Raw genomic sequence first — 26,476 nt, 5'->3', positions numbered from 1 at the left:
GTACATTCGTAAGATCTTGTTACCACTTACTTATAGAGCAAGATTAAGATAAAAGGCGCAATTAGGTAAAATTGCATGTCAACTGCGAGGTACCAAGTATGCGGCAAACACTGAAAATTCAAAATTGTTAGCAAGGCTATCCACGCACCTTTCCAAAGGTCTATTTATACCATGTTCCGCATATCCTGGAAATTATTGATATACAGAACATTATACCACCAATATTTCTCGCAGTTTTCAAACGTATAAGTCAACGCAGAATCGAGGTATGTTGGACCAGAACCAAGTTTAGGATAGAGTAGACAGAAAAGTGCCGAGGCAGCAAAAGCTGGCGTTAATCTATGAAAAATTTAAATAGATTATATTCTTTGAGCGGCTTGGAAGCATCCAAAATCGATTTTTAACTACAGTCAGGAAAACATGGAACAGAAAGGGAATCTTAAATGTACCACGATGATACTATGAAATGAAGGAGGAACATGTATCTTATCCCTTTAATGGTTTTGCCATAGTCTAAGTCTTGTTTAATCTTTACATAGTGGTGGGCGACGGCGCTGGGTATCAAGATTAATTTTGTCGCTTTTATTTAATTCCTGTTACCATGGATATGTATTCCCATCTCGTACCTTCGACAAGGCATTTCGCTTAGGCGCCCGTTCAGCAGAGAAAATGAATATGACTTTCCCACCCTCCCAACCTTCTTGTTTTCTCTCTTTGCACATGGGCGAAATTTCAAACTAACCACTCAGGATTCTGCGCAGAGCTATAGTTCCTTTCCCTCACGGGACCTAGCTAATTCCGACTAAATTTAGAGCCACTTCACATCCGCGAGTGTATCGCATATTTGGTGGCCAGATTTTTTTAGACCTAGTTGGGAATCCATCATAGATAGTATTTATATCTATCCATGCTGCTACAGTGGTTGAGACTATTCTTCTCGAATATGTACCTAAAATAACGATGGATCACATATCGGAACCAATTGATTTTTCCATCTCTTTTCAAGTCCTTCATAGCGATATAAGTAACAAGCAGACCACTGTAAAAGTAAAAGCATGAGTTATCACACCGAACATGGGTTATGTGTAACATTTTGGCATAGTCAAGGTTAGGGTGTTTAAATATCCCATGTGATACTGCAACCCAACTCCGCAACAACTTCACATTGTCATGACGTCAAAGAACATACATACCTCATAACAAAGAAAGCGTCGGTATTCATGGTACCATTGTTGACAATTTGAAACCAAAAGGTACCGCTAAGATCACCCATACTCATCAAGTTACCTGCATGAAATAATTAAAGATTTATCATTAAGGTAGAGTTCAGTCATAATAAAACATCATAAGGCTTACCCATTAAATCAACATTCATAAATGCATAGGAATGCATGAAAATAACCCACGTTGTAGTCATAAACTTGATACCATTCAAGCAGCCTAGAGAATCACTTCCCATGCTAGTTTTAAGAAGATATTCACCATTTTTCATCACTGAGAAGCACAAGAATGTTTTTTTCACGATTCCCGCGTCGTTGTTATGACCCAAGACGGGTAATTGATTGTGGTACCGTGCCCGTAGTCTCATAGACACATCCCATAAGGTCCCAAATAATATAAATAGGCACAAAACACCAAAAATAACCCTAAAAGTTATACAATTACAATAAATGTTATGATGAAAATATGTTAACTGAATTTGACGAAGCCCGGTCAAAACATGACCTCTACATACAGAACCGTCTTTTGTCCATTTGTTAATGGTTTGTAGTCTCGCGTCTCGCATTTGCCAGCTCTGATATCCATTTTGACCATACCCATTAATTTTTCTGAACAATTACGTTTTAATTTACTTGGATAGAAATTTATTTAATTAGGAACTGTACTTTTAAAAGTGGATTTTATGGCCACTTCGATGTCATTTTCGTCGCAAGTACTTGGTAGGCAAACGTCCGAACGCATTTTGATTTCACCATGCATATTTGGGTCTAGGTCCATAAGACTCGCCTTCGAACAAATTTTGAATTATTATGTGCAGGCCATATGATATTGACCTTCAAATTAGGATTTAAGTCTGTAAGAGTGTACGTACCATTGAACTAGAGTGTCCAGGATCAGGTCGAAAATAAACACTACAATACTTCCCTTGAAATAGGGAGTCATTTTTGGCCGGGTAATCTAACTCTAGGCATTGGTCAAACGCACCTAATATAGTTACACTGCCCATGCCCATTCCAGCTGGGACTTTGGCGCTGGCATCCACAACTAAAACCCTCAAAACGTGTTACATAACTCAAAGAATTAAGTAGCCTAATTCAACTTACAATAGGCTGCATTCATGTTACCAGACATCAGACCATCGCTTAGGTTACGGAGGGAAGTCTGACATTCCAATGAGACATTTTCATGTCTATAACCTTGCATTATCAGACCCAGTAACGTACCACGATTCAGGTCTTTAAGAATCATGGGAAAAATTGACTCTGTCAACTTTGTCTTTGAGCTGACCAATGGGCCATTTACAACTTTTGCGGTAATCACGGTCAGTATTACAAAGAAAATTAAAACCGTCGTTAATTTGATACGCATCTTGGGCTAACCGCAATCAACAGCTTTCTCTACTGAAGATAATTTTTTGAAGTAACAAATTAAATTACCTTTGAACGATTTCAAGAATGGTACATGTATACGTGTGTGATTAATCTTTGTACCAATCAATTAAGAAAATTGGTTTTGAAACATTATTAAGAAATTTATTTTTATTGACTGATAAATCGAGTTTGCACTATTCAAAGTCTAATATTAAATGATTCGTTGACAACTCCTTGATGCACTTGACTATTTGTGTCCTTTTCGTTTATAAAATCTTTGGGTTTTTCTTTTTTAGGAAAGATTACGTTTTCAACGCGAAGAAATGGAGTTTCAGCAGCTAGCGATGTTAATATGGCGAAGATGAAAGATAATGACAGAAACCCAAGATATTTAAGAACCTAAATTAAAAATTAACTTTAGTCCAACATCAGCCTATAATTCGACTTGAAATCGTTTATACTCACGTGATTGTACTCTACATATTGTTCACCACCTCTAGTCATACCGCTTTGCGCAATAATAAGCACAGGATGAACCAAGTAGGCTGTGTAAGTCAACCTTGCCAAGGGTACGAAGAGTCTCCAGGATAATATTGAATTCACAGGGCCTCCATTACCTGTACAACAAGCGATAATAACCCAGGCAAGACCGATAGCCCATGCCGTTCTATGCGTTGACAAATACAAAGTGTGGACGAATGTGCTGCTCGGATGGCCCTGGTTCCATTCGTAAGCACCGAAAAGCACCGACAAATTACAAGCAGCGGAAAGACACCAAAATATCGTTTCGAGAACCTACAAAAATCAATTATTGATTGTACTAACGAATAATCACAAGTAGATAAATTTTACTTACAGGATTAAGAGACAATTTCTTATTTGATAATAGGAAGTACCCTACAAAAATGCCTACGCAATAAGGACCCACACGACAATAAGGAGCTAGGTAAAGGTTTTGGAAGAATTCAGTGTATTTCCTTCAAAGAGAAAAATATTTCAGAATTAAAAAAAACATTTATTGTACCTAGTATGATACTGATAAGAACCTACAGACGCTTTGCAATTACTGATTTTTTTAGGCAAGATGGCTTTGCACTGGGCAAACCTTATCTTGAGAAGTAGGCCTAAATACACTATTTCGAAGATTACATATAGAGAAACCAATACACAGGGGCGAGAACACCATTGGGGTATTCTCCTTTGCGCCAAGAAGCAACGCCAGATGGAACCCGAGTTCAAATAACGAGCCAACTTGCCACTGCGTCTGGTGGTGTTTCTTGGCGAGATGCAGAATACCCCAATGGCGGTGACACCATGAATGTTGGTTTCTCTGTATGTAATTTTCGAAATGGATAGCACGTTCAGAATGCACTGTTAGAAATTAAATTTTCATGAAGAAGTGTATTTGGTGTAGTGCCATTAATTTAAAAATATTGCACTGAGGACAGAAGTGTGATAAAAGTTTCACCTTGTATGTGGAATGGCTTAACAGTATCAGTTATCAACAAGTGACATCAGGCAAATATAATTGTTGTGAGCTAATGTAAAACTTACTCTATGCTTGTATCAAGATCTCGGAATAGCATGGTAGGAGGGTAATCGTTAACGTATCCCAAGTATGCTGTATAACAGATAGATGATAACATGACGGAAAAATTGATGAACAATCCCAATACCGGTTTCCTGTAAGAAAAGATAAGAAACGTGACATCATTTCATATTAGTCAAACAACGAACTTTTTCGCTAATAGAATCATGTAACATCATGTAAATGACACAGTAAGGAAACAATAGAAGCTACAATGGGATTCACTCTCTCCATGAAAATTCCTCAAGTGCGGTAATCAGATAATTTCACGTTTTTCGGGTTATGCTGACGTCGAGATACAAGGAGATGCGTACCACAAGAATTTCCAGCGTTCCTACTATGCTTTTTTGTATGGTTGATTCATTTTTGACCTGGTGTTTTGCCTAGTTTTGTTGCGAAATATAAAATAAGGCAGCTTACTTGTAAAGAGCGAACAAAATAATGGGAGAAAAGACGAAGAACTGCATGTCGATCGCTAGATACCACGTGTGATGCAAACACTATAACAAAATAAAACTTCGATTTAGTTCAGTCTGCAAAACACGCCATTTGAATACACTTTTCAAGTCTTAATTTCTCTTTATTTCTATCTTACTGACTTTTGAACTTCATACACTACCCATAACAGTAAAGTACACCAATAATTCTATCAATTGGCCCCAAAATCAGAGCATGTTACGTGGATTCACTTATGCTCAGCTTGGGCAATACCGACGTCAATAAAACTAATCGGACCCTGTATTACCCCGAAGCTTACGAACTACATTAAAAGTCACTCTGCGAAGTAGTTAGGTTTGGTACGACTTAATTGCTTCAAACTTTAACTTACGCTATCTTCGGGTTTGAAGAAATTAGTTATGTAAAGAAGAGATGTCCACCATCGAGTTTCGCAGTTGTACGCGGAAAACGCTCGAAATTCTTTCCAGGTTGGACCAGAACCCATTTGCGATAGTAAAATGGCAAATAAAATCACGGCCGCGTACGCTGGTGTCAATCTTATTATACAGAGAAAGAATAAATCCATCTCATTTTGAAATGTCGTCGAATTTTTATTCTTACCTCCAAAAGCGATGAAAGTAAAATTTGCCCCAGTTAATTCCACCATGTTTTCGTAGCTCTCCAACGATGGTATAAGTCACTAAAAGACCACTGTTATATAAATTATGATACAAGTTAATTATTCTATCATCTACAGTGGTTCCAAAAACGGTGGTAGAAGCGAAGTACAGTGGTTTCACTGGGTGCTTCAAGTCCGCCAATGTTTACAAGATTTGATAGAACTTTGCTATTTTCAATTTAAAAAATTACCTCAGTAGAAAGAAGGCATCAACGGCAACGGTTCCGTTTATTATAATTTCGAAAGCGGCATCATCTGGAAACTTTGACACTCTTGAAAGATTGGCTGCGTATATGGGAAAAATTATATGTTATTTCGAATATTCCTTCATATTTCTATTAGAATTAATCTTTACTCAGAGTGTCCAGATTTAAATAATAGTACGAATGGGATAATATTATCCAAGCTATTGTTAAAAATCGTATGCCATTTAGAGACCGTATGGTTCCCTCTCCAACTTCAGTGCTCATCAGTACGCTTATGTTAGTGTATAATGAAAAAGACAACAGCATTCGGCGTAATTTAGAATCTATTTTGAAATAATGAAATTGTAATACTCAAGAGATAGAGTCATAAGTTGATGGCAGCGAGAAATAACGTAGTGACAAGCCATACTGTTGAGTGAAAAGTCACAGGGTGTTCCTGATAAGTCTGCTATAAATTAAGGGGGATGTTCTTTGAGCGATTTTGTGTCGAAAATGTACAATTATGACATTTTGCCGCCCGGGCCACTGTTTTCCGGTTATGATTTGAGTGTTTTAGGGATGACCCCTTCTTGTCTTTCCATTTTTTAATTAATTTAATACTCCAAACAAAACTCGACAAAAGTGATCCGGACGGCAAAATGTCCTCATAGAACATTTCCGACGCAAAATAACCCAAACAACATCCCCCTTAATTTATGCCAGACGTATCAGAAATTCCCCATAAAAAAATCTATAACCCTATAATGCATAAGTCTGGGTCATCCTTGGTACATTCCACCGCTAACTCTGGCTCCATCTATATAGGTCTACATTTTCGACCCAAAATCACCCAAAGAACATCCCCTTAATTTATGCCAGAGTTATCAGAAATCGCCCGTGTAAAAAACCATAACCCTATAATACAAAAGTCTGGGTCACCCTTGGTCTCTTCCACCGCTAACTCTGGCTTCATCTACATAGAAGATTGAACTCGTTTTTAATTTAACTTTTACAAAAAACATGGCTGGTAACTGTAAATTTAGCTCTGCCTCTGTTCAGTCTACTTTCAAGAAAGAAATTCAACAGTTCAACATGATTATAATACCTTGTTCTTTTTCAAATACAAACACAGGAACTTCAGTAGGTGGTTTTTTAAATGTTGCCTTGAGTCTGGGTACGACATCCAATAACGTACCAATGACCAAAACTGAACCCAAAATCCCAAACATTACTCTAAAAAAGAAATAACAAACTTTCTTATTTCATTAGGCCTAACTAAAAATTTGCAAATTATGAAAGGTAAAGAAGATTTTAATGTGACGTCATAGTGACGAAACTGACGTAGTATGGGGGGATATTGAAATCTCCTGGAAACTTAGAAGTTACGTTATGATACCGTATGCTATGAGCACGTCAGGATGTTGAGGGACTAAAAAATATTGCCAAGGGTAGTTCAACACTTACAGAGCCACAATTTGCGCCTGACTAAACTCTTTAAGGTCTCTCGTTTGACAACTTCCAATTCTTAAATTTATAAAACCTGATGGAATAGATTTTTCTAGAAAAAAGCAATTATTAATATTTAATGAGTGTAATTATGTTTTAAGTCTCAACAGAGTATTTATATAGGTTCTGACATTGTCCAATAACGTAATCTGACCTTCAAATCCGTTAGGTTCAAATTTCGCAAAAACTTGAATGTGTTAAGCCTAACTGATTTGAAAATGATTATCACTCTTCTCGAGACTGCAGCTAAACTGGAAATACATTACGTCTAATTTTCGAACACGTTTTCGGTCAATTTCATAAACCATGTATTTACTAAGTAAAACCAACTTCGAAAACTATTTTCAATTGACGTTAATATGTCTTCTTCCGTACAAGAATTCGGGAGGCATATGTCCCATCGAATTTTAACCTCGTACCGTTTAGGGAAATCACTGTTCATCTTGATAGTGAAATTAAAATTAATTCAATGTTTTATGAATATAATTTTAAATATATAGTTACCATCTTCTTCATAACATCCCTTTCGGGAACCAACAAGACGCTACAATATTTCCCGTGAAACATAGAATTACGCTTTGTTGGGAAGTCAGCGTCCATACACTGATCAAAAGAACCAAACATTTCGATACTACCTTTTGACACACCGGACTGTATCTTTGCGGTGGCGTCAACAACTATGTAAAAATATTATTCTGGTTACAATAAATATTGCTTTCATAAGACTTTAAGTTCCTGAAATTTAGGTCTTTCATATTTGGTGCAAAGTTAAAAATTAATATCTTTTCTTAAGAGATTCCCATTGGACAGAATCCGTTGGGCAGAATTTCATTCGACAGAAATCCCATTCGGCCGAAAATCCCATTCGACAGAAATCCCATTCGACAGAAAATCCCATTCGACAGAAATCCCATTCGACAGAAATCCCAGTCGACAGAAATCTCATTCGACAGAAATCCCATTCGACAGAAATCCCATTCGGTCGGAAATCCCATTCGACAGATTGGTCATGTGAACGCATCCCATTCGACCGATGACTGATCGGCAAAGTATCCCAATAGGAAGAACTCCGTTTGCACGAACAGTTAAAAATTAAGTTACTTTATATGGGAAAAAAGAGTAATTAAGGTATATGCCAATGTATTTATTTAACGAGAATTCCGGCTTATTTATGGAATAAATAAATTCGTCTTTATCCGATTCCACACACCGAACCTAACCTAACCTAACCTAACCTAACCTAACCTAGCCTAACCTAACCTAGGCCAACCTAGAAAATAAGAATATTTTGGAAAAGGCCCATGTTTATTTTTCAAGGACCTTAATAAATATGGCATTATAAAATGCGAAATCGCACCAATGGGAAATTCGCTCCAACGAACAGGAATGGGAAGTCTGCTCAATGGGAATACGATAAAATGCGAAATCGCGCCAATGGGAAATTCGCTCCAACGAGACTTCTGTCCAACAGGAATGGAAAGTCTGCTCAATGGGAATTAGGTCCGTTGGGAACAGCCGGCTAGCTTCGGTCAATTAGAACAACTTATTTTTTATTTCGGTCCAATGGAATTTCGTTCCAATGGAATTCTGTTCAATGGTTATATACCGATTCATTTGGTGTCTACTCATAAGTTTAAAAGTCATATACAGGCTATTTCTGATAAGTCTGCCTTAAATTAAAGGGAGTGTTCTTTGGCTCTGACCGAGTGAAAAGTGTCAAAGCACATGGGGTCTTAAACATTTAGTTTCGGAGGTACGGGCCCCCAAACATTGGCCACTAAAGCAAGGAAATTGTAACACATGTGGAGTAAGACTAGCAGCCTGCCCATCTTGTTCAGACAATTTCAATAGCCTCCAATTAGTGAGCCTTTAAAAAAGATGTTAACTTGATCCGAATAAAACTAAGATTAACTGTAAACTCTTGTGCTATTGCACTTTGAACTAGTTTACAACACCAACTTAATCACACTTCTACCTTCAAACGTACAATTTATCTAAAAAAAGGCTCATCAACATTCTTAGATCGGCGGCTATTGAAATTGTCTAAACAAGATGAGCAGTCTGATATGTCTTTCTCCCCATGCATGCCAATTTCCTTGTTTTAGAGACCAATGTTTGGGGGCCCTTACCTACGAAACTAAATGTTTTAGACCCCACGTTCTTTGAAACTTTTCGCTCAGTCTCACCCAAAGAACACACCCTTCAATTTTTGGCAGACTTATCAGTCCATGATGAAAATAGGTTTGCAGCAGAATTTAACATTTTAACAAGTGAAAGAAACATTATACTTATTATAATACCAATGAACGAGTAAATTTTCAACTTACATTTAGCCGCGCTTAAACGGCCACGATATAAACCTTGAGTCAAGTTTCCAAGAGCTACTTGACACTCCCAAGTTACATTCTCGTGTTCGTAACCATCCAGTACGAAACCCAGTATATTACCAGAATTAATTTTCTTTACAATTGTAGGTAAGATCATATTGGTCATTTTATTAATAGCTGGGTTTGTGATGATGTCATTCAAATATTCAACGTCATCCAGACATGATATAAAGTTCAATAGGTTAACTAATGAAATAGCTAATAAAAATTTAAATCTCATTTTTCAAAATTAAACTTCTAAAGTAGTCGACAGATACTGAAGAGAACCTAAGACCCAAAAATTATATTAACGTTACATTCGTTTCAAGTTTAAAATCAGTCACAGTTGAACATTGGAAGTGGTATCAAAGTACAACGATGCTTATTGAAACTCTTAAACAATTTAGGTATATGTTTTTATTAGTTATTAGAGAGTTTAAGCATCCCCTATACGCGTACGTGTAGCCACCTTTGACAATGCATTGGTCTAATGCACTGTGGAAGGTAGCTACACGTACGCGTTTAGGGGATGCTTAAACTCTCTATTATTATTACTCAATAAGCTATGTTCCTAGGCAACAGTAACCTAGCATTTAAAAGTAGGATGAAAAGAAAAATCAAGTGATTATTTATCGATTCTTCTACTAATTGTAAGATATATCTGCGTAGTGAAACATCCAGATACCTCCGAATGATTTCAAAATTAAAATTAGTGTGATTTATCATGAACATTTTAAATATTGCACCTCTGTCCAATCGCGTAACGCCCTGCCTTTATTGTCGAAAAAGAGATATTATATATCTTAAAAATAATGGCTTTAATTATATTATAGTATGACCATTTTGCTTTTGGATAACATAAAATTTACATAAATATTTAAAATTTAGAGTCAACATTGCGTAAACCATTTTTTGCCTTAGAAAGCTCAGTTGAGTTAACTTCAAAGCCTTGATTGATTTTACCATCAACATTTTCGTCCTTCGGCGTTTCTTTCTTTACGTTAGGGAACAGTATTTTTTCAAGTCCAAGGAATGGCGCCTCTACAGCTAATGAAGCGCCAAAAGCCAACCCGTACGATATCATTAAAAATCCAAGATACATTGTAATCTAAATGTTGTTTAAATTGAATAATATTAGGTTTGAGTCGCTTTACATTTGAAATTCATGTAATCTTTTAATTAAGACAAGTGTTGAGACCAAGAACGTCAAAATGAATGTTGCCACGTTTAGTGTTCGATTGTGAGTTTTGGTAAGAACCCATGTAAAAACTGAGAACGTATATGAATAGTTTCCTTAAGATATTTCGTGAACTAATTCTTTCTGGACTGGGTTGTTACACACGCATCAATAAGGTAATGAGATCATAGCAGTTAAACCATATTCTATGTTGAACGTTCTCAAGTCGTACATGGGTTCTTATTTTCTCTAAGTTTTAGAGTGCATTGGTCCTAGAATCACTTGCGCTATGATTGGATAAAGTGGTAGTAGTTGCACGTGGCATATAGGTCTTGCTTTCCCACGTGAAGGTTAGTTTGAGAACGACGCGAGAATTGACTGCACTCGGTTTTTGCAGTCTATCCTCCTATTTAGTCTGTACTAAGCTTTTGACATCGCCTCACCAGGCGAAAATCTATGACGTTTCACCTACGTCACTTCATGACAAGCCTTCAGTAACCAGTGAAAAACACATCTTATGAACTTATGCTAATACTTTCTATTGGAATCAACGTCTATTTAGGCCTATAAAACTGATGGGATCAATTGAAATATTAAAAAAAAACTAAATGGTTTAAATCACGTGACTTTCAAAGTGGCACTACGAAGAGCATCAAAAACATATCTTTGGACATACTTGGCCTCAATTTTACTTACATGAGTGTAGTCAGTGTACATAATTCTATCTCGAACCAAGCCACTGTACGCCAATTGCACCATCGGATGTATCAGATAGGCCAAATACGTTGTTCTACCCAATGGCACAAATAACTTCCAGGATAATATGGAATTAACCACACCCCCGTTCCCTGTAGCGCAAGCTATGGTTACCCACGACAGTCCTATAGCCCAAGCAGTCCTGTGCGTGGACAGATAGAACGCGTGAATCGCGGTACTGTTTCGATTGCCTTTATTCCATTCGAGAACACCGTATAAAACCGACATATTGCATGCGATTGCCAAACACCATAAAAGAGCCTTGGTTATCTAGTGGAGAACGAGGTTAAACACGCACCAGGTCAATTCCGAACCGACTTACTCTACTCAGGTTTAGTTTTCGGTTCCCAGCTAGAAAATATCCGGCGTAAAGACCAATACAGTAAGGACCCATGCGAGCGTAAGGTGTGATATAAATTCGTTGAAAGAACAAAACTTGATTTCTAAAGATAGTTTTTAAAAATTGTAGACAGAACTTCTATATTTGTCCAGTGAGCACATATGAGAAGGAAGCTCGGAGAGACCATATTCTCTGACAGTCCCCCTCCCCTTTCAAAACCAGTACCGAGCTGTGACTCGGTGTCAGAGTTCCGCACAAGCGCAATCGGCGCAACCAGAGGATAAATAAGGTAAGATGGTTTGAAAATGATGATGGGCAACCTGCGGCACCGAAACTCTCCACTGTACCTCGCGCACGCTCATACCCTTTGGCAGGCGATTGTTAAGTGCTGCTGTGTAGCGCCATTGTATTTGTATGAGAACTAGCTTCTATTTTTAAGACATAGGGGGCGTCCTTTACGATTCCATACTGTAAGACCCTACCTAAACGCTGAGGATGCATGCTGGGAGGACTCGGTGCCGAAGGTGTAGGCACATAGGCAACTTTATAGGTATGGAGGTTTTTCCTTCAAGGTGCAACAGAAAGAGGAAAAAATAAGAGAGGTTTGTATTCGGCCAGTATTCTTAACGGGTCACGTGACGTCTGGCTCCTCGGCTGTGCGCCGAGGTAGGTGCGCGTGAGAGAGATATCGGGCTGTCATGTTGTAGTTATCTTCCCCCCTTCTTATACGTGCTCTCTGATTTGTCAGTTGCAAAGCATTAATTACTCTGGAGTTGTAATCTGATCGAAAAATAAACTTGTAGGTGGAAAATCATATTTCATGCACAACAAAGCTGGCGTTATTATTGAAGCAATCATGAAGGCAAAGTTGATAATGAAGCCAACAATCGGTTTCCTGCAAATAAATTCCAATTTAGAAATTCATAGAATGCTGATTTATGTAAATATCTAAGTATTGAACTCTAATTTAACGTACTTGTAAAAAGCGTAGAGAATTATAGGTGATACAACGTAGAACTGCATATCGTTAGACAAGTACCAACCGTGACCTAAACACTGATAGATGATAATGTCAAGAAATTTGATCATTAAATATAAACTGTTAAGAAGGCTGGGATCTTTTACCATTAATGATGGTTCATAGAGATTGTTTATGTACAGCAAGGAACTCCACCACGATTTTTGGCAGTTTGTAATGATACCCATCATGTTCGGATCTTTCCAAGTGGGACCGGAACCCAAAAGTGGGAAAAGTAGCGTGAACATAATGACAGCGGCGTACGCCGGCGTTAATCTTAATAGACAAACATTATGGTATGAATATTTTATAGTAGACGAAAATTTACCATTATTGGATTGAGTGACTTTTGAAAGAAAATTCGAAGTTTAACCTTTTTTAAGGCTAATATTGGAGTCTAGAGTAGTTTTTGGATTCACGGGAAGCCACGGGTTTTATTGAGTTTTACCCAACATAAAAATCCCACTAAATAAAACCCATCACTAAAATCTTCAATTTTAATGAATTTCAATACTAAAATAATTTCTTTTCAAAGATAATTTATGATATTTATTGTATGAACTTCAAAAGCGGTGGCTTTTGATTAACGTTGACCACAATTCAGCCAACTGCTGATTATAAAACACCCAAAAATACCCAACAAAAAGTCTGAAAAACCCAACAAAAAACCCAACAAAAATCCCAACAAAAAACCCAGAAAATCCCAGAAAAACCCAACAAAAATCCCAACAAAAAACCCAGAAAATCCCAGAAAAACCCAACAAAAAACCCAACAAAAATCCCAACAAAAAACCCAACAAAAATCCCAACAAAAAACCCAACAAAAATCCCAACAAAAAACCCAGAAAATCCCAACATAAAACCCAGAAAATTCCAACAAAAAACCCAGAAAATTCCAACAAAAAACCCTGAAAAAACCCAACATAAACCACCCTGAAAAACCCAACATAAACCACCATGAAAAACCCAACATAAACCACCATGAAAAACCCAACATAAACCCAGAAAATCCCAACATAAACCACCATGAAAAACCCAACATAAACCACCATGAAAAACCCAACATAAACCACCATGAAAAACCCAACATAAACCACCATGAAAAACCCAACATAAACCACCATGAAAAACCCAACATAAACCACCATGAAAAACCCAACATAAACCACCATGAAAAACCCAACATAAACCACCATGAAAAACCCAACATAAACCACCATGAAAAACCCAACATAAACCACCATAAAAACCCAACATAAACCACCATGAAAAACCCAACATAAACCCTGAAAATCCCAACATAAACCCTGAAAATCCCAACATAAACAGGAAAAATAAAAAAAAACCCTAAAAACCAATAAAACCCAGAAAAACCCAATAGGCTTGGTTTTTTTTTCGAACACTCAAAATTATGGACTGAAATAGTTTAATGAAATACATAATGACGCCCTCCAGGTCAATCCAATAAAAAGAATATTTCTCTATTGAAAAAAATTGTATCATACCGCCAAACACGATGAAAATAGTAAAGTCCCCAATTCATTTTGCCAGATTTTCGCATTCTTCCTATGGTTACGTACGACACCAATAAACCACTGTAATTACACAAGGAGTTCACAATAAAATCCGTAATTATTAATCTTTCCATACAAAGTAAAAAATAATTTTAAAAATACCTCAGAAAAAAGAAGGAATCTACGGAAACAGTTCCGTTAAGAATGGCTTGAAAAGCAAAATTGCCACCAAAAGCCGACGTTACACTAAGATTTCCTACAATGTTTTACAGTTCCGATATTTCGTTATTTTAACACAGAATGTTTCATTCATTCATATTTGAAGGGATAGTTACACGTAATTTCTTCAAAGGGGTAGCATGCAGCACCTAAAACCTAACACGATAAAATCAGTCGAAACTGTTTTATCTTAAATATTGAGGGTGTTTCAGAAGGTGTTGTAGGACAGAAGTACAGTGGATTCCACGAGCGATTTTGAGTAGAAAAATTTTTATGGCAATTTGCATGAAGGGTCAAAGTTCATAAGTAATGATCCGAGTATTTTAGAGATGATCCCTTAAGCTTAAGTAAGAAACTGAAAGAATTTGCTAATTTAATTAAGGGGCCATCCGTAAAGGACACTAGTCATAACTTTTAAACTATAACTTGGCCCGAACAGCAAAAATGTCATCTAACATTTTCCACTCAAAATCGGTCACTGTTCTCAGACACTGTATGCCAAATAAAATATCTGCACAGTCCTTCTGTAACGTTAGCTATTGGCTATTTTCCCAAGATTTGAAATAGGTCAATTACTAAAAAATGTTTAAGATTTAAACTATTTAGTGAAGCCCGAAAAGACACTTTAAATCCTAGCTTTCATATGAACTGATTACGAAATAAATCATAAATTACGTGAAACTAACCCTTCCTTCGGACATTCTTAAATATAAAAATGTAAATACTCGTACCTACTACGGCATGATTTATAAAGTAGTAAGCGTGTCCCAATATAACCCAAGACATGCTCAAAAATCTCACACCATTCACGGCTGTTAAACTATCTTTACTCTGCTCCGTGTTCAATAGTTTCATACCATTAGTGTAAATGGAAAAGGATAAGAAAATTTTACGCATCGTTGACCCTACAAAATGACCCCTCAAAATTATTATTATTATTTCAAACTCCATTTTAATTGAAAAAAAGCGAAAAAAAATGTATTATTAATCTCAGCATAAAAAGAAAACGTGAAGTGAATTAACGCAAAGTTATCATTACTCTTACAGAAAGAAGATGTAGAGAGAAACATAATTAGTAGAAGAATCGATAAATAATCACTTTTTACTTCACCCTCCCTTTAATGTATGATAACATCGATTTAAAAAACCTCTGTTAAAATTAAGTTTTGTACCTTCTTTGAAATGGTGGTCCTCCGCTTGTTCAGCATCATCTCCAAAGGAATTAGCCAATCGCAGAAGAATATCCCAAAGTGTGCCAACGACCAAAATGGCTCCCAAGATGGCGAAAATAACCCTATGTACATATCACCCAAAAAATGTTTAACGATTTATGTAACATCAAAAATTACTTTGTCCAATTGTTTATGGATTAATCGTTAAAATACTTTAATAGTTGCGAGAAAAGATAAAATTTAGATGGAAAGATGGAGATTATTCTTTTGTTAACTAATGATTCGGCCAAATTCTTTACAATATAAAAATTACTTAAAGTGGCTGTGACAGATATTTTCACAAGAAACTAAGTAAAATCAGAACGAAGACCCTTTGTATACTCTTAATACTTGAGTTGTGTGATCATCAAACATCAGAAAGGCATCGCATCGTGCTAGGGTGAATTCTATAACTGTTTGGTACTAAATGCCCAGTAATCAACCCGTAAACCTCGTCTTGACGCGGACAAAAATGGGCAAGCGCGCCTTGGTAAATACTTAAGTGATAATAGAGTAATGATGAAGGAACTATTTATCGGGTATGTAATTAGGTTTAGTAACCTTGCTCCAAATGTACAATGATGCATGGGAAGAATCATTTTTCAATTACCTAGCTTTGTGGTACCCTTCTCTCGCAAAGAAGTATTATACACTTCTGGTAAAATCAAGGAAGATCAAACGAGAGAAGTTGAGTGTAAAAACATCTCGGGTCGGCGGTGCCCATATGGTAGCGGGCAATTTGTGCTAGCTTTCTTAGACATATAATGGGTATTTTGCGGGATTTATATGGGTTCTTGATTAAGCGGTTTTAATTGGCCAGTGAGCTTCAGCTCATAAATAGGCAAAACTAACTACATTTCGCTGGGAAAAAGTCTTTCGAAACTTTCGAAACTATTGTTTTTTTTAAACTCCGTTACAGCCACTTTAAAAAATCTAGAATTAACTACTATTTTTTCGCACGTTACACTAAATAAGAAAAAAATGATAAATATCATTTGCTTTTCCACTTTTTTCTTTGTCGGGGTGAAATTATGATTTTTAAAAAGATGCGGTGCTTCTTTGCTACATTCCATTGTCATCTTCAAAATAGGTGCTGTACAACGTTAATTAGATTCATTTCACACTAAAGACGTTTGTTATAGATTGTAAATTTATATCCGTGCACTTTTGTTATGTCAGTAATAGTAAAAATAAAATTACTCTATCCTGCATTAGAGAAATTTATTTTTATACATTTGAAGACGTTCTCTTTTTTTGAAGCATTCCCGACCTCTACTTAACAATTTCCTCATAACTTCATTGATACAGAGCAATATGAAATTCAGGGGTCATACTCTGAGTCTCTGACATAAGCAGAAAACACGTAAACTTTCATTGAACCCTAAAATGCTCTAATGAAATAGTTATTTGAAGGAAATTATCATTTTAGATTAAAAATAGAACTTCGCTAAGGAAAATGATCATTGGAATCTCATTTAAAAAATTCCTTATAAAGCTGTATGGAAAATTATGTCTAAAAATAATTATTTTTGGAATGGGAAATAATCAATGGTATCTCAAAACGATATCGTTAATTGATTTGAATCTCAAAACCGCATTCACAAAAATTATACCAAAAGTTCTTAAGAAAAGCGAAAAGTATACTTCGTTCACAGTTCCCAGTCTTTTGCTGTAGAAACCATGTAAAATGTGAAACAAACGACCCTCCTCTCAACCTCTACACAATCACCAACCAATCAGAGAACAGCTTTTCTGGGAACAAAGGTTTTTAGCAAAGAGTACTCTATGGTAGCTATCCAAACGCTACTAGAGCTAGCATCTTCTACTATATGAGCCTATTCACGCATGTTCCTTGTGCTACAGTCATGAAGTTAATCATACGTAGCAGGGGTTGACACTATTCTGAGAGGTAAAGGGGGTATCTCATAGTACACGGCGCAAGCGAACTTCAACGAAGTACACTTTTTGTTTAAGTCCATGAACTTTTGATAAACAATCATCTATATCTATATAAATCAAAGTCCTGACTGACTGACTGACAGACTGACTGATAATCAACGCCCAGCCCAAACCGCTTGCCCTAGAAGGCTGAAAATTTGCAGGAACGTTACTCATAAGTAGTAGGCGCGTACTAAGAAAGATTTTTCCAATCCGCCACCATCTTAAAAAATGGCGCCCAGAAATGTAAAACAATATTCTCTATGCAATTAAGTACGCGCGTTTCAACCGATTTCACAAATATTTAGTACACTGGTTTGCTTTAACCTTAAGACGGGCTGAATGGTCTTTCGGGTTCGATTTTTCGCCATCTTTTATAATGGCGCCCAAAAATGTAAGAAAATATTCTTTATGCAATAAAGTCCGAGCGTTTCAACCGATTTCATAAATATTTAGGACACTGGTTTCCTTTAACCTAGAGATGAATGATCTCTTGGGTTCGATTTGTTGACATCTTCTTAAATGGCGGCCAAAAACTTAAAAACCCTTCTTTATGGAATAATGTCCGCGTGAAAAGTAATAAAAAATATTCCGACGGGCTGACGGACTGTGCCGAGTGCCTACGCTCCTATAGTCTGTCAAACGAAAGAAGAGCCCTGAGAAATTTGTCCAAATTGGTGTCGCCACCATCGACCCCATAGTACTTTATCAACTTGTTTTGTTTTGTCAATAGTCGTCTGTAATATAGTCTGCTATAAACAGATAGGCTTAATCGCAATAGAACCAATAAATTTTGCTATATATGTTTAATATGTTTATGTTTCATGATTTTTTACGATCATCGAGTATTAAAGAATAAAAAACAAAATTAACGACAAGACACCAGTTTTATCTTTGTTGAACTTGCAATATATTTTAAGGACATAAGTTTAAGTACTTGTCCATAAGTAGTTCAGCATCAAAGCGTCTTCAGTCCACGTCTTCTTGAATATTAATTTTAAGAGGTTCAATTGTGGTTTCGATGATGGGATCTTTTTCCCAATACTCAAGCATTATATTCTCGACGTGAACTTTATGAAATAATAAAGCGTCACAAGTCCAGAACCCTGAAGTACGAAATTGACGAGGTTGCTAAAAGTAGAGGTCACACGGTAGTGAGGATTCCACCGTACCATTGCCAGTTTAACCCGATTGAACTAATATGGGCACAAGTGAAGAACGACGTTGCGAAGCAGAATTCTGGTTTCAAACTCTCGACGGTCAAAGATGCAACATTGAGGGCCATTGAACGTGTGACACCAGAGAATTGGCGTAAGGCAATAGAGCACGTCGAGAATATAATGCATGTGTATTGGGAAAAGGATCCCATCATCGAAACCACAATTGAACCTCTTAAAATTAATATGGAAGAAGACAGCGAAGACTCTGATGAAAACGTGGACTGAAGACGCTTTGATGCTGAACTACTTATGGACAAGTACTTTAACTTATGTCATTAAAATATATTGCAATGCTAGTTCAACAAAGTAAAACTGGTGTCTTGTCATTAATTTTGATTTTTATTCTTTAATACTCGATGATCGTAAAATTCATGAAACATAAACATATTAAATATATATAGCAAAATTTATTGGTTCTATTGCGATTAAGCCTATCTGTTTATAGCAGACTATATTACAGACGACTATTGACAAAACAAAACAAGTTGATAAAGTACTATGGGGTCGATGGTGGCGACACCAATTTGGACAAATTTCTCAGGGCTCTTCTTTCGTTTGACAGACTATAATGGCAAAAAGAACTGGAAATGAAGTCTACGCTTCAGCTGTTTACCCTATATTCTGATAGCTACATTCACAACTGGTTAGCAGTGTAAACACTATCGTTTCGTCTCACCTCAACAATATTCTTAGTTTGCCAACATGAGTGTTAACGTTAAATAATACCAAAGCTAAATTGTAGCTAGACGCAAGGATAGCCAATGCGCACCATAAAGAGAATAAAAACTCTGTAGCTTAGCCCTACTAATCTAATTGCCACCATGATCTTTTCTTCTATTATAAAATCTTAACCTCATTATTTAAGAGTGTATTTAACTTTCGACTCACTCTGAACCGTTGATGTCTCTTCATTTCAGACACGAAAATCAACACCCCAAAGTTTACTTCACCTCAGGCCTCAATTATCTATATCTATGTAAATCGAAGTCCTGACTGACTGACTGACAGACTGACTGATAATCAACGCCCAGCCCAAACCGCTTGCCCTAGAAGGCTGAAAATTTGCAGGAACGTTACTCATAAGTAGTATGCGCGTACTAAGAAAGATTTTTCCAATCCGCCACCATCTTAAAAAATGGCGCCCAGAAATGTAAAACAATATTCTCTATGCAATTAAGTACGCGCGTTTCAACCGATTTCACAAATATTTAGTACACTGGTTTGCTTTAACCTTAAGACGGGCTGAATGGTCTTTCGGGTTCGATTTTTCGCCATCTTTTATAATGGCGCCCAGAAATGTAAGAAAATATTCTCTATGCAATAAAGTCCGCGCGTTTCAACCGATTTCACAAACATTTAGTACACTGGTTTGCTTTAACCTTAAGACGGGCTGAATGGTCTTTCGGGTTCGATTTTTCGCCATCTTTTATAATGGCGCCCAAAAATGTAAGAAAATATTCTTTATGCAATAAAGTCCGAGCGTTTCAACCGATTTCATAAATATTTAGGACACTGGTTTCCTTTAACCTAGAGATGAATGATCTCTTGGGTTCGATTTGTTGACATCTTCTTAAATGGCGGCCAAAAACTTAAAAACCCTTCTTTATGGAATAATGTCCGCGTGAAAAGTAATAAAAAATATTCCGACGGGCTGACGGACTGTGCCGAGTGCCTACGCTCCTAGGGTGCTACAAAAATATTAGTCATCAGTAATATCTACCCATTCTTTATATCATTGATGGAAGTTCTTATTACACGCGAGCGACGCCGCGGGTAACGGCTAGTGTATAACAAGATGGCCCAAGGGCTGGGCCTTAATAGTAATTTTACACGGCTCACGTGACCCCCCGTATAGTTGATTTCCAATAAATCGTACAACTAAAAACATTTCTGAAACACAATCGTGTATCCCTTTAATTGCTAATAACGTCACATTTCAAATAATATTAATGAAACTAAATTGTGCACCCCACTAAAGTATAATTTTTAAAAACCATACGAATCAAATAATGTATTTAAACAAAATCCTGGATCCCCTAAACCAGAAATCACTATGACCGTAAAGCGTCCCCTCTATTTTACGAAACCTAACCTAACCATCCAGCATAATCTCTGATGTATCACGCGCACAAAGGGACAGAGACAGGGGTTTTGGTGCCGTTTCTTAAATTTTACCGGAATTAAAATTCCGTGTAAAATTAAAAAAGCCCGCGAGATTTAAACTACCATTCTTTCCTCTCTCTCTCCTCTCCGAGCGGGATGCCCCCTCTCCCTCTTCCCCCTCTCACTAATATACCAGGCAGGCAGCGGAGCTTCGTTTCCCTCCGATCTGGGTTCCATCTCTCTTCGTATCGCCATCGCGTACGCTAGCGATCTCTCTCCCCGCACGCTTTCGTTTTCCCTCTCTCTCTCCCATCGTAAGCGTTCGTTTCGAAACCGGTTTCGCGGACGCGTCCGGGACAGGGACAGGGACAGGGACAGGGACAGGGACAGGGGTTTTGGTGCCGTTTCTTAAATTTTACCGTAATTAAAATTACGTGTAAAATTAATAAAGAGATAAAAAGGTTTAGTGTCTGAAAGTTACTCACATAGCTGTAATCTGTCCCGTGGTAAAAGCCTCCTTGTCTCTGGTTTGACAAACACCAGCTTTTATGTTAAGGAAAGATCCCGCAATGCTACCGACCCCAGGGATTGCTAAATTGAAGTGCAAACATTGTTAGAGTATTTTTAACTTAAAATATATTCAGATAACATAACATTATACCTTAAAAGAACGGCCTTTTTCTAAATATAGAAGGAAAAATATTAAAATAAATAAAAGATCTCTTATTACAAAGTATTTATCATTTATTCAGTCTTAAAAACGGGAACTACTGCGCAGGCCCGGAAATAAGCACAGGACACTGTCTCATAATTTTTTTAAAACTAAGGGGTCAGTGGACGGTTGATCATTAAATTTTTTAAGTAACGTTTTGATAGCTTGTCTATGAAGACGCGACACAATTTTTGCGCACTCCAGTTGACAATGTCCTATAAATTTTCCAGTCAAAGGGAGTATCACTGGACACATGTCATAAGAAATTTTTCTTATTTCCAGCCCTGCTACTGCGCCGCCATTGGTTTAGTGGCGTCTGCTAGCCCGAACCCATCTTACCCCTACCTCTCTCAGCCAGTGAGAATTCAAACAATCCCGTAGGGGTAAGAGGTTCTGGCTAGCAGACACCACTAAACCAATGGCGGATGGCGCTGTAGTCCTTGATTGTTTTTAAGACTAATCAAATGCGAATTATTTTGTAATAAGAGATCATTTATATATATTAATATTTTTCCATTTAAATTTAGAAAAAGTTCCTTTTTTTAAGGTATAATGTTATGTTACCTGAACTTTTCCTTTAATACTTTAGGTCAAGTAGCCATTACATTTAATGCCATTGTCAATAGCGGTTTCTAGATCGCGAGGGCTGCAAACATTCGGAACGCAGGCGTCAACCCGGAAATCCAGACCTCGAATTTTACTGGTTTGTCGTGTGTCCCCAAGGGTCTAGGATAATTATGTATTCATCGATGCTGCAACGAATTTGAGAACGCGCGCCTTTAACTTGTTTTAATTACCAAAGAATTTCCCTGCGGTGTTATGAGTCGAAAGCCGCAATACTGTCCATGGAAATTGGAATTATCTTCAGAAGGGTAATCGGCTTCCATACATTGGTCGTAAGATCCAAATAACAAGACAGAACCCATGCCTAAACCAGCAGGAATTTTGGCCGAAGCGTCCACAACTATTAAATATAAAATAGAACTTTGAGATTCAGCTTATTTTAGACGGTCAGTAGGTCAATATTAAACAATAAAAATCACATTTTTTTTGTTAAATTTGACTTTAATAAATCTTGGGGTTCTTGGTGGTTCAGCACATCGAAAAAAAATTTGTGTTTCCCTCAACAGGTTAAAATTTTGGATAAAAGCAGAAGTGAGATGAGACTAGAAGTGAAGAGCTCTAGCATTGGTAATAGATCCTGGCACTAGTGAACAAATTTGAGGATTTTATGCCGCTTCAATCGCGCCTACACTAGAGAGAGAAAAATTGGTCGAGTTCCAGAAACATTTCCTACCCCCTTCCCCTCAACCTAAAGCCGCGGAACACGGACGCGGGTGCTTGAATCTAGTTCGGCCGTCTACCACCGCGAGCGTCTCACGTTTTGGAGGGGAAATTCTGAAACCGCCACCAGAGGGCCAACCGTTGGTGTGTTATCAAGAATATTCACTGTCGCCAAGTGAATAATTTGGTTAGCTCAGTACTTCTAGTCTCATCTCACTTCTGATAAAAGTCATCTATAGCCAGGGTTCGAAAAAGACTAAGCAAAACTGGGTTTTTTTGAGTTTTTTATATTTTAGTGATTTAAAGTTGAATCAGTATAAATATCTTTAACAATATATTATTTTAACACTTAAATTCATCAAAATTGAAGATGGGTTTTTAAGGTGGGCTAAACTCAATGAAGGCCGTCAGTTTCTGCAATTTTTTCATGGAAAACAATGACGTTGCAATTCAATTAGCTTATTTTTAATCGAAATAGGTGGTCAACTTGAAAAGTGTCGGTTGGAATATATCTTATATTTTATCTAAATTCAACTAGCTGATTAAAAACTGTAATAAAAAAAATTAAATTCCACGAGGCTAAAACAGTACACGCCTTATGTGGAAAATTAAAGCGAAGTGATAATTATAATAGGTTCTAATTGCGTTCATTAATTAATATTACAATTCTCAAGACTGTTCAATAATAGTTGGGTTATTGCCAAAGAACATTTTGTAAAGACATTTTAAATCCCAATATGTAGATCATAAGTTCGTAAGATGTTCCATAAGTTTGTCACTAGTTACAAACTGGATCTTGTCATGAAGTGACGTAGGTCACATAGATTCTCGTAAAGCGACGCCTGGTGAGGTGCTGTCAAAGGCTTAGTGCAAACTAAATAGAGCTATGAACTGCAAAATTAACCGAGTGTAGTCAATTCTCGCTTGTCGTTCTCGAACTAGCTCGAGCTGTAAGTCTCTATCATTACGAACTACAGGTAGTGTCAAACTTATAGAACATATCTTATAAATTTATGGTTTATTAATACACTTAGGCTTTTTACACACTTAATTGTGTTCTAAAAATAGACCTAACTATTAAATATTTTAGAAAAACTTACACTTAATAGCATTCATATCTCCAGATCCATTTTCAATTGCTGTTGACAGATTAGCAAAAGCGAGTTGACATTCCGCGGACACATTTTCGTGTTTAAATCCCCGCATGGCCAATCCTAAGACTGTCATTTGATTAATCCCCTTAAACAACTGCCCTAGGGCATAATTTAATATGAAATCCAAATTCACGCTTGGTTGAGAATGGTGCATCGAAACTTCAGTTGGTAAAACATTTTCAACTTCAATTGGTAAAACATTTTCAATTTGAATTGGTAAAACATTTTCAACTTCTTGTGAATAAGTTAAACTAATTAAAGTAACGAAAGAAATTAGTAGTCTAATTTTAAGGGTCATTTTAAGGGTAACTCGCAACTAGGGTCCTTAAGACCCTTGCACCTCAGTAACCAAAGAGGATAATGTGAATTGTAATAGGTTTAGCCTTTTTGATTAAAATAGTAACTTAATCAATTTTTATTTATCGAGATAAAAACGCGGTGAGCTGATCAGAAAAAGGTGGTATAATTAATTTCGCAATATAAGCAAACATTGCTATGCTTGATTATATTTTACTATATGAAGATAAATTAAACACTAACTGTTTGAGTTATTTAATTAAATTTAAAGTAGTAATCACAAGATTTATGAAAAATGGCTAGTTTAGGTTTTAAAACATCTATTGGTTTGAACCATTTATGATCCAATAAGTATACATATTTATGTTCATGTATATGTGTTCAAATTATAGAGCTCTGCGTTCAGATAATGTTTATTACAAATAGGGAAACCAAAATAAACCTCTCCGAGTCGAGACGCAATTAAGATATTTTCCCTAAATAATTAATTAAATAAATAAATATAATTGATATTTATTATTTTAATCGTCATTAATTTACCTCAATTCTAGTTAAATTGTTTTAAGAAACTTTATTCCTAAAATCATTTTAAACATAGCCTTTGTTGGCGTTTGAATTCAAGTGTTTGAATCGCAAATTTAGGGTATATAAGGCGATTGATTCACAATAACTGATAAGAAAACCCGCAATTGCGTGAACCTTTGGTGGAAGGCCTGCTAGACGTTTTATGTAACCCTAGCCTATCGCCGCGTACTTCTTAATCCTAACGATGGGAGTAGAAGCCAAAGATTGCTTTCTGCGAACACGTTTGTTCCGATTTGCTAACTGCGAACGCGGTGACAGACAGACACGTCAAGTGTAATACCTCTCTGTGACTTCATCGTCATTCGGAGAGGTAAAAATTGGATTATTTTAAAATTTGCATTTAAAACTAGCAACTTTCGACTTAAACAGTTTTTACACTTAAGTGTCAACAGAACAAAGAATGCGCAAACTAATTCTCCGTATACTCCAAATAGATTAGATATTTGATCACGGATTATAGTGTCATCCCGAATTGAATATACACAAAACTATTTTTGATGAGATAACCGATACAACACAGTTGACAACACTTTAAATCCCACGCGGTTCTTTTAGATAATCGTATGTATTTAGAACATTGTTTCGACCGCATGCCAACCACAGAGTGTATATTTTTATCCACTGACATGATAATGAATATGGGTTCTAAGGTTAATTGATATATATGTATTGTTTTCACTTTTCAATATATTTGAAGTGCAGCAGCAAGAAGAAACGTGATTTCAAATCTACAGTTATGCAACTTTGTCTATCAACGTGTAACAATATAATCGTAACGTAGGTTTTTAGAAACAGAGTTTTGGGTGGCCTTGAAGCAGCTTGTTTATGTAAGAAGATCGTATACCCAAAAATATGTTGTTGAGGAACTTGATAAGCTCGAACCAGGGATAGATTTAATTTTAGAAATAGGAATGGAGAACAGAGTAATCTGGGCGCGTGTCTAAGTCCCGGAACTCCATCCCCGGGACGGGAGGGGGGGTATGAAAGAAGAGGCGGGTCACAGCGACACAGGTAAAAAGGAATTACGTATTTTTCGCCGTCCCTGTCAACAGCGTCATCAAAACGTACTTTAAGTGAGCCAATAAGATAATTTAAACTTTTCGTTACGTTTTGGGAGGGAGGGCTCTATACTGGGCTATGAGTCGGACTGAAGTAAATACTAACCGTTCTCCATTCCTACTTCTAAAACTAAATCTATCCCTGCTTGAACAGAGAATGAGGGTTACACATACAAGGTCTTTATGATAAGTCTTACATAAATTAAGGGGGATGTTCTTTGGGCGGTTTTGAGTGGAACTACGTTAACATGCAGACGTAGATATAAAATTACATAAAATCGTAATGTTTCTTGTTCTATTCTCTGCCGATTATATCAACGTTCGTTATCTTGTATATTTTGATAAAATAAATAGTTTTTCCATGACGCAAAATTGCTTGTATCTCTTCGTGTAGGTTGGCATGAAAAGATTGGATAATATTATACGACGCTAGTGTTTAAAAATGAGACTGTTACTTTGGTGTAGAGATGTTAGTCGGTAATTTACCGTTCGTTACTTACCGGTATTTTACCAAATACCACCAAAAATGATCGATTT

The 26,476-nt window shown here is 36.7% G+C and overlaps 2 protein-coding genes across 2 annotated transcripts; both read right to left on the bottom strand.

Annotated features, from left to right (window-relative positions):
• Positions 1-164: 164 nt before the first annotated feature.
• LOC149690200 (nose resistant to fluoxetine protein 6-like) lies at positions 165-2,589 on the bottom strand. Its single transcript, XM_089870489.1, has 7 exons — positions 2,325-2,589; positions 2,093-2,265; positions 1,887-2,007; positions 1,736-1,829; positions 1,357-1,646; positions 1,194-1,287; positions 165-339 (listed from the first exon to the last, which is right to left on the bottom strand). Exons 1-7 carry the CDS (start codon positions 2,587-2,589, stop codon positions 165-167), a joined length of 1,212 nt encoding a protein of 403 aa, XP_089726615.1.
• A 142-nt stretch (positions 2,590-2,731) lies between these two features.
• Positions 2,732-25,139, bottom strand: LOC149690199 (uncharacterized). The gene is made up of 28 exons (XM_089870488.1): positions 23,946-25,139; positions 22,359-22,525; positions 22,167-22,287; positions 21,335-21,440; positions 15,550-15,671; positions 15,109-15,282; positions 14,321-14,414; positions 14,150-14,239; positions 12,752-12,920; positions 12,603-12,682; positions 12,393-12,521; positions 11,609-11,729; positions 11,227-11,556; positions 10,236-10,461; positions 9,315-9,560; positions 7,492-7,664; positions 7,318-7,429; positions 6,946-7,039; positions 6,587-6,714; positions 5,652-5,825; positions 5,488-5,581; positions 5,239-5,328; positions 5,009-5,174; positions 4,600-4,679; positions 4,146-4,274; positions 3,448-3,568; positions 3,057-3,386; positions 2,732-2,990 (listed from the first exon to the last, which is right to left on the bottom strand). The coding sequence occupies exons 1-28, from the start codon at positions 24,295-24,297 to the stop codon at positions 2,790-2,792; spliced, it is 4,419 nt and encodes a 1,472-aa protein (XP_089726614.1). The 5' UTR covers positions 24,298-25,139; the 3' UTR covers positions 2,732-2,789.
• Positions 25,140-26,476: the final 1,337 nt, after the last annotated feature.

The sequence above is a fragment of the Phalangium opilio genome, unplaced genomic scaffold, assembly GCF_054372755.1.
Source record: "Phalangium opilio isolate 3A_F unplaced genomic scaffold, DU_Popi_V2 ptg000031l_1, whole genome shotgun sequence".
NCBI classification, from domain to species: Eukaryota; Metazoa; Arthropoda; class Arachnida; order Opiliones; family Phalangiidae; genus Phalangium; species Phalangium opilio.
This window is presented reverse-complemented; position numbering and strand designations above follow the sequence as displayed.

What these genes read in the sequence shown, in the direction of transcription:
- LOC149690200 (XM_089870489.1), bottom strand. Translation starts at nt 2,589, where the DNA reads ATGCGTATCAAATTAACGACGGTTTTAATTTTCTTTGTAATACTGACC. An exon ending in CTGGACACTCTAGTTCAATG is followed by an intron (nt 2,008 to 2,092) that starts GTACGTACACTC and finishes ATTTGTTCGAAG; the next exon opens with GCGAGTCTTATGGACCTAGA. An exon ending in CATAAAATCCACTTTTAAAA is followed by an intron (nt 1,830 to 1,886) that starts GTACAGTTCCTA and finishes GTAATTGTTCAG; the next exon opens with AAAAATTAATGGGTATGGTC.
- LOC149690199 (XM_089870488.1), bottom strand. Translation starts at nt 24,297, where the DNA reads ATGACCCTTAAAATTAGACTACTAATTTCTTTCGTTACTTTAATTAGT. An exon ending in TACTTTCATCGCTTTTGGAG is followed by an intron (nt 5,175 to 5,238) that starts GTAAGAATAAAA and finishes CTGTATAATAAG; the next exon opens with ATTGACACCAGCGTACGCGG. An exon ending in AGAAATTGTCTCTTAATCCT is followed by an intron (nt 3,387 to 3,447) that starts GTAAGTAAAATT and finishes TGATTTTTGTAG; the next exon opens with GTTCTCGAAACGATATTTTG.